The sequence below is a fragment of the Camponotus vicinus genome, unplaced genomic scaffold (genome assembly GCF_025532165.1).
Source record: "Camponotus vicinus isolate PSW18456_S1 unplaced genomic scaffold, iyCamVici1.0 SCAF_14, whole genome shotgun sequence".
Taxonomy (NCBI): Eukaryota; Metazoa; Arthropoda; class Insecta; order Hymenoptera; family Formicidae; genus Camponotus; species Camponotus vicinus.
This window is the reverse complement of record NW_028141950.1, coordinates 8,774,006-8,787,124: the sequence shown is the minus strand read 5'-3', so window position 1 is coordinate 8,787,124 and position 13,119 is coordinate 8,774,006. Positions and strand designations below refer to the sequence as shown.

The 13,119-nt window shown below is 37.0% G+C and overlaps 3 protein-coding genes and 1 pseudogene across 3 annotated transcripts; 1 reads left to right on the top strand and 3 right to left on the bottom strand.

Annotated features, from left to right (window-relative positions):
* Positions 1-13,119, bottom strand: part of LOC145965742 (uncharacterized) — a 314,284-nt pseudogene that overhangs the window by 279,562 nt on the left and 21,603 nt on the right.
* Positions 5,503-6,078, bottom strand: LOC145965584 (uncharacterized). The gene has a single exon (XM_083089254.1). It carries the CDS (start codon positions 6,076-6,078, stop codon positions 5,503-5,505), a length of 576 nt encoding a protein of 191 aa, XP_082945380.1.
* On the bottom strand, positions 7,735-9,276 carry LOC145965583 (uncharacterized). The gene is made up of 2 exons (XM_083089252.1): positions 8,149-9,276; positions 7,735-8,061 (listed from the first exon to the last, which is right to left on the bottom strand). Exons 1-2 carry the CDS (start codon positions 9,274-9,276, stop codon positions 7,735-7,737), a joined length of 1,455 nt encoding a protein of 484 aa, XP_082945378.1.
* On the top strand, positions 10,346-11,529 carry LOC145965765 (uncharacterized). The gene is made up of 3 exons (XM_083089452.1): positions 10,346-10,403; positions 10,672-10,771; positions 11,424-11,529. The coding sequence occupies exons 1-3, from the start codon at positions 10,346-10,348 to the stop codon at positions 11,527-11,529; spliced, it is 264 nt and encodes an 87-aa protein (XP_082945578.1).

The window sequence follows — 13,119 nt, the reverse complement described above, 5'->3', positions numbered from 1 at the left end:
GTAGAATAAAAATAACGATGCTTTAAAAATGATATAATTATGTAATTTAACATCAAATGTAGGAACTTGTGCTTATTTATATATTTATGTATTTATATATTTATATATTTATGTATTTATATATTTATATATTTATATATTTATATATTTATATATTTATATATTTATATATTTATATATTTATATATTTATATATTTATATATTTATATATTTATATATTTATATATTTATATATTTATATATTTATATATTTATATATTTATATATTTATATATTTATGTGCAGCAGTTATATCTTAAATTACACTTACGTAGAGATATCTAGAAATATTTAATTCTCTACGCAGTATACAGAATATTTTATATATGTAGATAGGATACGCACACACAGAGAGTAGGGGAGACCGGGAACAAAAGTAACATTTTTTTGGGTCACTAATTAATTATCGTTAGAGATATAAAAAAAAGATTATATGTTAAAAACTCCATTTATTGCTCTACTATTATACCTATGTTTCAATCTCAAATGACAGATATTTAAAGAGCTACTATAGCTTTCCGCAAGTACGTTGATTGTTACTTTTATCTTGGGGGCCTGGGACGAAAGTAACATAGTCTGGGGATAAAAGTACCAGTTCTTATTTTCGGGAAAATAAAATAAATATGACTTTTTTCAATTTAAGGCAACTTTTATTATAATCTTTTATTAAGCAAGATAACTTTTATTATAAATGTTTTTTGTATTATATTATATTAAAATAAAAAATAAAATAAATATTTATTTTTATCATCTTTAAAAACTTAAAAGAAATAATCTTCGTTAAGCAAAATAATTATAAGTAATATCATAAAATAATTATACTTAATATCACACCAGTTTTGTACTTTTTTAAGTCTAAATAATAGTTTAATTCTAAATAATAATGTAAAAATTGTATGATAATTACTTATACAAAAGAGATTGGTATCTATTCCGAATCACAATTATGGCATAATAAGAATCGCCTTTGGTACAGTTATTATGGGACCAATTCTTACACTTTAAGCATTGAAACGTGTTACTTTCGTCCACAGAGTGTCGTGTTACTTTTGTCTCCAAACACATTTTTTAGAATAAAAGCATTATAACCTAAATATGATGCAAGACTTAGCCAAATCAACTATAAAAACTTATAAATACATTTTAGAAGAATACACCGGCAAATAATTACGTCAATATATACACTTTAATTAGACATAGATACAAAAAAACTAAAACAAGAAATACTTAGGTGAATAATGCAAATACACTAATTTCACTCCTGCATGTGCAACCGGCGCGATCGTTCTACAACAATTAGCTGAAAAGGAAGAGAATCGGGGCGTACGCGTTTGGCTATATAGTACAAATTATTCAACATATTGTGTAGTTTATTACGAGGCTTGTTACTTTCATGACGTTGTTACTTTTGTCCCCGGTCTCCCCTACTCACAACAGCGATTTCCAATTTCGATTCGATGATTTAGCGCTCGTCATGCAATGTGTTACACAATTCTATAATTGAAGATAATTAAAAATTGACAAATAACAGCCAATAAGGCGCGGAATCTGGTGAGCAGTATTCCTATTTCATTTAATATATAGTATTATTTAAAATCTTAAAATATTTGTGATTTCCGCGCAATAATTCTATCGCTCTTTATTTTTACTTAAAATTTATAACTTGTGGATTTATGATTATTAGTATACTGTAGTATGAAGATTAGAATTATTCGAGAAAATGTGCTCGCCAGATTACTGCATCGTTATATCTGTGCATCGATTATGAAATGGTTTATATAATCTGATATGTTATTTAATATTTTTTATAATGCATAATATCATACATATCTATAAAACGTTGTCGGTATTTGGTGATCTTTCGAAATAATAGACCGTAATTGTGTGTAAATATTATACAATATTAGCTTTATTGAATATAGTTAGTGGAGATAGAGCAATAAGTATAGTTTATTTTTACAACTGCATACTTTTTTAATCATCAATATAATTTGAATATATAGTAAGTCATTAAATATAAAGATAAAATATATACAGGGTGTCCCTGGATGGTCTGTACAAACTTTGTGAATAAGTTCCAGGGACCTAAACAAGCAGAAAATGTCCCATAAATATGAGGTCGAAAACGCTTGCTTCTGAAGTTGCGACGGTTCGAAGTTTTCCTGCAGTAGCTGGAGAAATTATCACGTCAAATCGCATAGGTGTTACAAAACTGTGTTTATTTATTTCCTCGGTTTTGCCACGGACATAACAGGACAGTACACTTGCTATAGCAAATGCTCGAAATGGCCTCCGTTCGCCGTGGCAAAACCGAGGAAATAAATAAACACAGTTTTGTAACACCTCTGCGATTTGACGTGATAATTTCTCCAGCTATTGCAGGAAAACTTCGAACTGTCGTAACTCCAAAAGCAAGCGTTTCCGACCCCATGTTTATGCGACATTTTCTGCTTGTTTAGGTCCCTGGAACGTATTCACAAAGTTTGTACAGACCATTCAGGGACACCCTGTATACTTATCCCGAATGATGTAAAAATTCATACATGATAACTGTTATAAATTCAAAAATAATTATATTATTATATTTATATATTCACAACTAATTATAGAGGATATTATTCGCGTTTCCTCTTTCACTCATAAATTATACAATCAGTTTGTAATTATCGATCATATATAATGTCGAAAATTAATTATATTCCCATGTTCAAAAAAATATTGTTTATACATGTTGGGTATATTGCGCTCTTTGACAGGCGCTAAGTACGGTGTCTATTTCGACAAGAATGAAATGTGACTCGGTAACAAACGATTCGACATCGGCGCAGATGACTCTATAATCATAGACAAAGTGAGGTACATTGGTACACCTGGATTATATGAGTTGATCTTCAAGAGAATTCCCGATGATGACATATACACTGAGGACGATATGCAAAAATATAAGAGCATATTAATGGCGACGAGTGTGCATAAACGTCAATATGATGCGCAAGGTCAATTAAAGAGCAACAGGGGATACACATATAAACACATAATTGCACCGTTGATGTCGATCGAATCGAAAAAGAAAAAATGCGGTACGGGAGTATTCATGCCTCGCGCGATGACGCTAACCGACAATAAGATCGATTACGTGCACTGGGACGATCCCAACGAGCTAGTGGATCGACTACGATTGCTCGACGCTTCGCACCGAGCTGGCCACAACGCTCACGACAACGAGATCCTGTCGATTATAGAGGAACTTCGCGAAGTCGACCTTATTATAAATTAAACGGTGTCTCAACGAAATTGATCAGTCGATCGACGTCACTCGCATCGAGAAGAAAAAATGCCCATCAACAAATTTGGATTATTCGAACAGAGAAATGAAGCAATTAGAACAAGCGATCATTGGGGTAAATCGGTGACAAGTTACTTGCGTCAAAACGCTCTGTGTCGCGTCACTACGTACTATGACGCGAGGTCGCGCAAGATTCGTCGTGTAGCGCAACCTGAGGCTGATACCGATGCAGTCAACAAACTGTACGTGGAACAATGCGTTAAAACATTGAAGAATCAGCAGAAAGAATCAGACGAGAAGCTGACTGCGTTCGAGAAGGACGTGCGAGCTTTGCAGACTGCGATAAACGAGCTTCAGCGTGCGATTAACACTAATTCAGAAACAGCTACGAGCGGCTAAGGAGCGGCTATTGTACAATTATTGAACATCTACAAAGGCTTATCGAACGAAGGGTTATCGAACTACAATGAGTGGCAGTGATCGAAGAGGAAACGGCTGTGAACGAGGCTACGAACAATTCAAGAACAGCTGCGAACGAGGTTATGAACACCTCAGTAACGGCTGCGAACAAGGCTATGAACACGTCAGGAACGGCTACATACAAGGCGGCATACAACTCTGGAACGGCTACGAACGGGTCAGAAACGACTGTGAACGAGGCTACGGACTACTTAGAAGCGACTACCAACAGGGTCAAATGCCGTTTGTTGCCACAGCGGCAACAAACGGCTGCGAACAGCTATCGAACGGCAACGAACGGGGCAGGAACAGCTAACGAACGGCTATCGAACGGGTCAGAAACGGCTATCGAACGGGGCAGGAACGGCAACTAACGGGATAGGAACGGTAACGAACGGCTATCGAACGAGTCAGAAACGGCTATGGAACGGGGCAGGTACGGTTATCGAACGGCTATCGAACAGTAACGAATGATAAAACGTACGGTGATACTCGAGGCACACATCGTTTGATCGACGAATCGAAACAACGATGGATCGGCGATCGGGAATAACCGAGGAAGCGAAGAAACAACATAGTTTAGAGAAACGGCAGTTAGTGAACGAATTGCACGCGCCGGCGAGAAAAAATTTTCCCCGAAGACACATCATAGGGGATACGATGACCTGTGGCAAGCTGACATTGTCGAGATGCGTCCGTACTCTCGTTTCAACAGAGGTTATCACTACATACTCACAGTCATCGATGCGTTGAGCAAGCACGCGTGGGCCGCACCACTCAAGAGTAAAGGCGGAAGCGAGACAGCTGACGCTATCGCTGAGATAATTCGAAATAGCAAAAGATGTCCGAAAAACTTACAGACTGATATGGGGAAGGAATTTTATAACGCTGACGTGCACCGGCTCATGCGGAAACATGACATCAATCACTATTCTACATATTCAGTATTGAAGGCATCGATCGTTGAGCGATTCAATCGCACGCTGAAAAACGACATGTGGAAGATGTTTACGCTGAACGGATCTTACAAGTGGATCAGCGCGTTGCCGCGACTCGTATCGGATTACAACGCGCGCAAGCATCGAACGATCGGTATGCGACCCGTCGACGTTACCCCCGCGGTCGCTGAAAGACTCTTGGCTACTGTGTACAACCGTGTAAATATCGCGGGTCCGGCAAAATTCAAAGTAGGTGACTCGGTACGCGTTAGCAAATACAAGACAATTTTTGAGAAAGGTTACACGCCAAATTGGACAACCGAAGTGTTTAAAATTGTAAAAGTGCAGCATACTAATCCCGTAAGCTATCAACTTAAGGATTATCGCAAAAAACCTATCGCTGGAGCGTTCTACGAGCACGAGTTGCATCGCGTGAATTATCCGGACGTGTATCTCGTGGAGAAAGTACTGCGTAGGAGGGGTGACGAGGTTTACGTGAAATGGTTGGGATTTGACAATTCGCACAATTCTTGGATACATAAAGACAATGTGATTTAATTCATACAATGTTTATTTTTAATTTTCTGGAAAAATATATGTGTATAACATATATAATATTTGAAAAATGAAAATATACATAAAAAATCCTTATCAATATTCCTTGCGATAGTACATGTATTTTTAATATAAGATGTATGAGATGCATTACATAAAAATATATGAAATATAAAAAATACAAAAATCTTTATTAATATTTCTTTCACACACACACACACATTTTACAATGGTATCTTATAATGCCCCCACGGTAGCGTATCGGTGGTTTCGGGTACGATATACCGCTTGTCGTCGTACGGACTCAGAGCAATTTTTGTCTCGTGGATTGTGTATACTTGGTGCAATTTCGATCGTATACACGACTGCTGGCGCGTCATTTCAATTTCTTCTTTCAAACACCGTATGTAATCGTCAAACGTTATCGTTCTCGCGACAACGTTGCTCTTGACGCCTTTAACTTTCTTCGTATCCTTTTTCCCATCGACTCGTAACGCGTACATTTTTGCTCTGAGCCCGGCAAATTCGGTCATTATGGCACCGTTATTTTCATCCTTCATTAGACCCGGTACCTTTTCATTTACGAGCGGCATACCATACGCATTGTTCGCAGCATAATCGCTAGTGTCGAATCTGCTGACGTCGCGCTTCATATTTTTGTACATGTCTTCGCACTCAATGTGATATATGAGACTATAGGTATCGGTGTACATGACCTTACATTTGTCGCGATACATTGGCGTCATATACTCGTGATGAAACTCGTACAAACATGTCTTGGATATGTCGAGTATACACATACCCACGTAGATTGGTTTGTAGAATTTCACCTCGAGTTTACGCAATTCCACAGCTATTAAATTTTCCGAAAAGACGCTTCTGCTGTGGAAATTTGGTTTAGCGATCATTGCCTCTGCACCGTACCGCCCGTCCCAGTGCGTTAGTAATTTTACATCAACGCGATTGCGCACATTTTCCATCGTTTTGCCAAACACCGCATTGTTCATTAATTTGTATAAATTTTTTTCAAAATCGTTTTTAGCCAATGTTCTAAAATGTGTATTGAGTTCTATGTAATTTCGAAGCCAGGGAGATTGAGAAAACTGTAAAATTCTATGTATTTTTGTAACGCGAAGACCGTGACGCGTACACTGCTGCAGGTTGCGGTAGTGTATCACGTAGCGTTTCTTATCGTATAGCGTTGCAAGCAGTTTGAATTCCCGCTTGCCAGGTGGTTTGTCGCGTGTCGGTCAAAACGGTAGGTCAGTGTGCGCATCGTGAAGATGTTGCGGATACTCGAGATCGACTTCGAGGATATAGCCTGTAGGCGAATCTAGCGCGATGGATGATACGTCAAAACTTGACACGTCGTCGACCCATCGAAAATCGGCATAAGGCAACGGTTGACACATTGCCCATCCATATAAGTTATTTACATCGAAATACATCAAGTACGACGATGGTTTCGATGGATTGTATGACTCCATGTACTTGTTATTAGCACGCGCGTATCTGTTGGAACATTGACTCAGACCACCGCGTATACCGCGTTCGATAAACATGACCATGTCGATGTCGGTAAGCAATTCAAACGTAATCTTGGTATGCTTCAACATGGCGTCCCACGTGTATCCGGGGAGAGTATAGTAATACGCGGGGTCGAGCCCGTAACTTTCGATACATTTGTCGCGAAAGTTTTCAAAAATATCGGCTAATAACAAGATATCGATTTTAAGATATAAATCGCTATATTCGCCTAGCGTTCGAATGGAGAATCGCGTCCAGATGTTCTCGGCGTGCGCGTAATCGCTCTCGGATATAGTTTCACCGGTTAAGGAACTGTAAAATGATTCGCGCGGTGGTAAACATGTATCTTGCAACTTGTCAACGGAATCGATGTATTCGTATGGAAACACACCTTTTCGTATTAATAATTTGAAGTTTTCACTCGATAAATTTTGAAATTCTGATTTTAAAATATCCAGTTTATCTTTATCTAGATAAGAAGGTCTAATTTGTTGAGACTTGCCGTAAGAAATTTGAATGAATCGATGAAGCGTAATTTTACTTGATTTTTTGGTTTTTCTTCCTTAAGATCGACATTTTTGGTAAACGATATATATTTCTCTTTCGTTATTGGAAGTAACTCGACTCTCCCTTCGAACGCTGTGGCTATTTCCTCGATAATGAAATGCGAATCATAACCGGATAAATTATGAAACACTATCGGAATACAGAAAGACTCTTTATAATTTAAATTACAATTTGAATGCGCGGGACCTCTGTACCGTCCAGTCAAATGGCAATGATCGCGTACGCGTGTATCGTCTTGCGCGAACGGTTTTTCGCATATATGACATTGAGTAGCGCTATTAAATTTTTCACACTCTTCGAATGTTAAATCTACTATAGGGACATTAGTAGTTAAAATATTTTTTACACGAAATGCTAACATTTTAAGTTGCTCGACGAACCATGCTATACAATCGGTACTGCGACGCGAATGATATGCGGATAATGAGTCGTCGTACGAGCAATGTATGTATATAATATGCTATGCTAAATACTTGATGGTGCTGGCACATATTCTTCTTTTCCTCCATCTTGGCCAGAACGCATTCCAAGTCGACGTACACGATGAATGGAAGCTGCTCTTTCCTGTTGTAATTGTTGAACGATAACCACTTGTCCTTATCGCTCGGTAACCGGATAGCGCAGTTGTTCATCTTTCCACAGTCGACAGTATGCGACTGCAACTTGTCGTCCGAAAGTAATGCAAGCATCTATAAAAGAAAATAAAAATTTTTTAAAAATTAAAGATTTATGCAATGCATTATATTTTATAATTACATAAATTATTCAAATTATACATACCGATCACAGATATATCTTTGACCGTTGTGTTTGCTCAGTTGCGAGCTCACGAGCCGGGATAAATTTTTGATCCATGCGAAATGTCCGACATTGTTGCCGTCTTCCACGTATAGCAGATTCACATGCTTGTCCCGCTTCTGCTGCGAAAGACGTATCGGAACAATGCCGTTCTTCTCTTCGAAGCTGTAGACGTTGATCGAAATATCGTTGACAAGTTCAAATTTTTTTAGTTGGTTCAACGTCATCGGAAACTCAATATTTTGTACATTTAACACCGTCGTATAGTGGGGATATGAAGATTCCCGATTCGTGTCTCTTTCAGCGGGATATAGAGCGGCCACCACTGCCCACGCGAAACACGCATTGTCTCTGGATTGTACATTAATTACAGCTCTCTTCATCATAATTTCTCGCGGCAATTTAATATAACATCCCGCGCGCATAGGATTATACTTATTTATATTTACAGTTAAATTCTGTATTCGCGACAATGCCCAGCCACTATCGCGTTCCTGAAATTCTTCCAGCGATGCTAGAGTGGGTTCGATAACGCGACGCTCGTACCACTCGTGTAAATCGGATGTGGGAAAGAGTTCACAGTTTCTCGTATTGGTACTTTTATTTGCGCGCTTATCACCCGACACAAATTCACCATTGAATATAGTGTTCACTTTTACACTATTGTGTCTTCTTATAACGTCCTGCACATGTTCTATCACAATGTCTTTGGCGTCATCGAGAAATTGACGAGGTTCGATATGGTTTGCGTTAATCACAGCACCGGTCAGAATACGGTTATCGAACGCGGTATCAATCTCGCGCCACACAAGTTCATTTTGATGCGCGCTACGTCTGGCACCCGCGTTATTGTCGCCACTGTAATTACCACCACTGGGCATAAACTGTCTCTGCAATCGAGTCTTTGCACCTTCGAGTCGCGCGATCCGAGCAATCAGCGATTGTCGATTCCCGATCGATAATCGTAGTCGTTTGATCCGACTTTGCTCTTCCAGCGACTCGATGTACTCGTTGCATCGTTGTAGCCATGCAAAATATTCGCCCAAGGTGGCAATTTGGTTGGATCGCTCCACCAGGTCGCGTTCAGTCTGTTCGATGATTTCCATTTCTTTTTCTTTTTCTTTCTTTTTTTTTTCTTGTCTTTTTCACACTTTTAACACACTATGTCACAGTTTTCTATGGAGCACTTGCACACATACATTGCATAATCGCGCAAAAATCTTTCTAACAGAATATCGCTATACTCTGACAACCGATGTGTCGATGCGCGTTCAAATCACGTACTGTGACTTGATGCGCTTCAATCCTCCCTGTATTTCGTCTAAACCTGTTTTTATCTTTGTGTAAAATAATTAAGTATGGTGTATCATAATAATCATTTATTTACATCTCAGAAAGAATTCGTTCTCTCTCACACGCGCGGCAAGGGCACAAAGCAGCCGAATATCGGCGCTGATACGTTGCAATTCTTCCTAGAAAAAAAAATATGGAAAATAATTCTGGGTCGGCTCTAATATCCAATCCTCTTCAAATACCGCTGTTTACCAGCCGGACATCGGTTTATGATTGTTTATACTTGTAATTTCTTCGCATGCATTTCCATCCACCCAATCCTCTTCAAAGGAATACCGCTTATATTGTTTAATTCGAAAAAAAATCTAGAATTACTTATATTGTGGGAGAGGGGTGTATCGCAAGAGCACAAAACTATTTTGTTTGCGAAAACATGTCCCGACGCGTTAGTCAGCCTTAAGACCCAATCCTCTTCAAAGGAATATCGCTTATATTGTTTAATTCGAAAAAAAAATCTAGAATTACTTATATTGTGGGGAGAGGGGGAGGGTACCGCGAGAGCCATTTTGTTTGCGAAAAACATGTCCCGACACGTTAGTCTCGGCCCGAAGACCCAATCCTCTTCAAATACCGTTGTTTATCAACCGGACATCGGTTTATGATTGTTTATATTTGTCATAAAACATCCAACACAAGCGTCCCCCGCCCCGCCCCGCAACCCCCGCGCCGACGAAATCCCCTCCGTCCCGCGTGACGTCATTCCCCCGCGCCTCCGAAAACCCCCTCCATCCTGCGTGACGTCATTCCCCCGCGCCGCTGAAATCCCCTCGCACCTCACCCCCCTAAGATTCCTGCGTTAGAACTCTCCTTGTATACCTACTGATGAAGCTCCACTTCGTGATCTTGTTGCTGATAGGCTTATTCGTTCACGCTACACTAGGTAAGTTTGCGATAATTTGGTGATTAAAAAAATATATCTTAATATTGAAGAAGAGATGCAAATTCGGATGCCATGAAATTAGAAATATATCGTATTATACATGGTGGAGCAGCTTAAGATTTCGCGAATGATTTGGAGAAGAGAGATTCTGTCCTTTAAATAAATATTCCGAAAACGAATGTTATAAGGCTAATGATGTTTCTAGCGTATGAGTGAATGATGCGAATGATGATACGATTTTATTTACTCCAGGATTTTATTTACATAGGTGACTGTCTGTTTGAGAACGAGACTCTAAGTGTGGGTGAACACATTCGTCGATGCTTACGGATCAATTGTACTGGTGAGAATACAATGTCAATGCTCGCGTGAGTCCAAGTTTTATTTCTCAAATTAATCCTTCGTAAAATATATCCTCGTTACATCTGATATAGAGATCCGAGACTTTGTGATATCCTGAAAAAAAAAATCGCGTCGCTTTTAATTGATGCTTTCGATCGTTTAATTTTCTATACAAGAAGTCAGTTATTACATAACGAGCTTTTGATAACCAGTTATCCCGACCTTCTACTTTGCAATTGATTGCAAATCGATTTTCACGAAATGCGCGACAATAATAATTGATACACGATTGAGCATCTAATTTAAAAAAATTTAAAAAAAGAAACAATCGAGTAGAGTTTTCTTGAGATTGCGATACCAAGAAAGTACATGATTTATATAACATGATTTATTTGCCAATAAATCAAAGAGACTACGGTTTATTTTAGTTATACTGCAAGAAGACGATTATTTACGAAATAAGAGAGATATCTTGTGTATTACTTCACTTTTGCAAATTTCACATCTTTCTCTTCTGTGTAGCAATAGATATAATAACACTAATGACATATATCTCTATTTAATAATAAATAAAATTTTCTCTACAAAATTATTTATCTTTTTTGAATTTTACTTTATTTATTTCCTGATCTCGTTAAATTTCGACAATATTCAATTATTATTATAGTTTCTTTCCAGATGTCCTTTATACCAATGTCCGGTAGGGAAGCAAATTGGTTATCGCGAAGTGGATCTCAGCAAGCCTTACCCAGAGTGCTGCACAGGTCCTATTTGTGCGGAGTAAAACTCCTAATGGAACTCCTATATATAATATAATACATAAGAGCTTCTTTTATATCAAATATTTACGCAAAATAAAAATATCGTTTTTGTCTGAACCTAAAAAGATCGCCTTTTTCCTTGCTTACCTGTTATTTATCGAAACTGAAGAAATATCGCGATGACTTGCACAATAACGCTAAAATCGAATTTATCTATTTGCATCCTGGCGCCTCTCGCCGCTTATACTATTTTTAGTTCGCGTCATCATCGCATTTCAGTTGACGATTTTTTGCGATTCTTTCCTTCGCGCGACGATGAGTAACACAAAAGGACCTTTCTCTCTTTATTTAATCGTAAATTCAGCAAATATAAATAAAAAACATTAGCTTTAATGCAAATAAACCATTGTCCGAATTTTCGTTTGCTCGTGAAATTTCGCGAAATAATGAGAAGCTACAGCGTTTTTCAAAACTAAAATAAAAAATTCTTTAAAAAATAAATTAAAATTCTAAAAATCTCGGATAAAAGAGATATTCATATTTATTTATATAGATAAATTCTCGTCTTTTTAATTCAAATCAATTGGAGAGTACATCGACTTTTACATTATTTACATTTCCTCTACTTGCCTTCCATTCTCTCGAAGTTGACAGATAAGTCGAGAAATAGAAATTTCACAGACCGTGTTTTGCGATAAAGCTTACGTTAGATTTATTATATAATACATATATTTCTCTCGCGGGACTGATTGTACTTTTTCTCTGGCAATTGTAATTCTCCTTGAATAAATTCTCGTTAAATGGAACAAAGTAAAACAGTAGCACGATGATCATTGTAGTTACATAAATTTAAAATTAATTTCTACATATCACGTGTTCAGAAAATAATAGTCCATGTGAGAGGGAAAACCAATCGGATTTGGCTATATCAATGCAGAAAAATTCTTAGTTATGTCATCGTAATCGGATCGTTCGATGATTTGTCCGACGTGAGTCTATTTTTGTATAATTTGTCAAGTCCTAATTACAAGAATGTATCTTTTTTTTTCTTTCGAGAAATTCTAGCAAAAGATGGAGAAGATAGGAGAAAGATGGAATTTGATTGGATGCACTAATGCACACTGGTGCATAATAAAGACTGTCGTAAATAAAATTATAATAGTAGAATTAAAATAATAAAGTAATTAATATTATAAATTTTTCTATTCCATTCTATTATATATTAAGTATATTATACTAAGTTAATATTAATTAAAGTTATATATAATATTAACTAAGTTAATATTAACTAATGTTATATTATATAAGTTATTATATTATAAGGTTATTCAATGCAAATAATGATAATAATAGCTCGTACAATTAATTATATTATTTATTTTAGTTATATATGTGCTACTGTAAATTTGTACTTATTTATACTAGTTCAAAAACGGTGTTACGTATCGCTTGATTCAAATTGCATTATGTGAATGTACAGAAAACGCATAAACCATTTTTTTTAAATCCATTCTTACTTTTCTTATAATCAGAATATCTTTTTATATAGTAAACATGCCCAACAAATATAAAAAGTTTAATATAAAATTCAAATTAAACAATTATATATACAT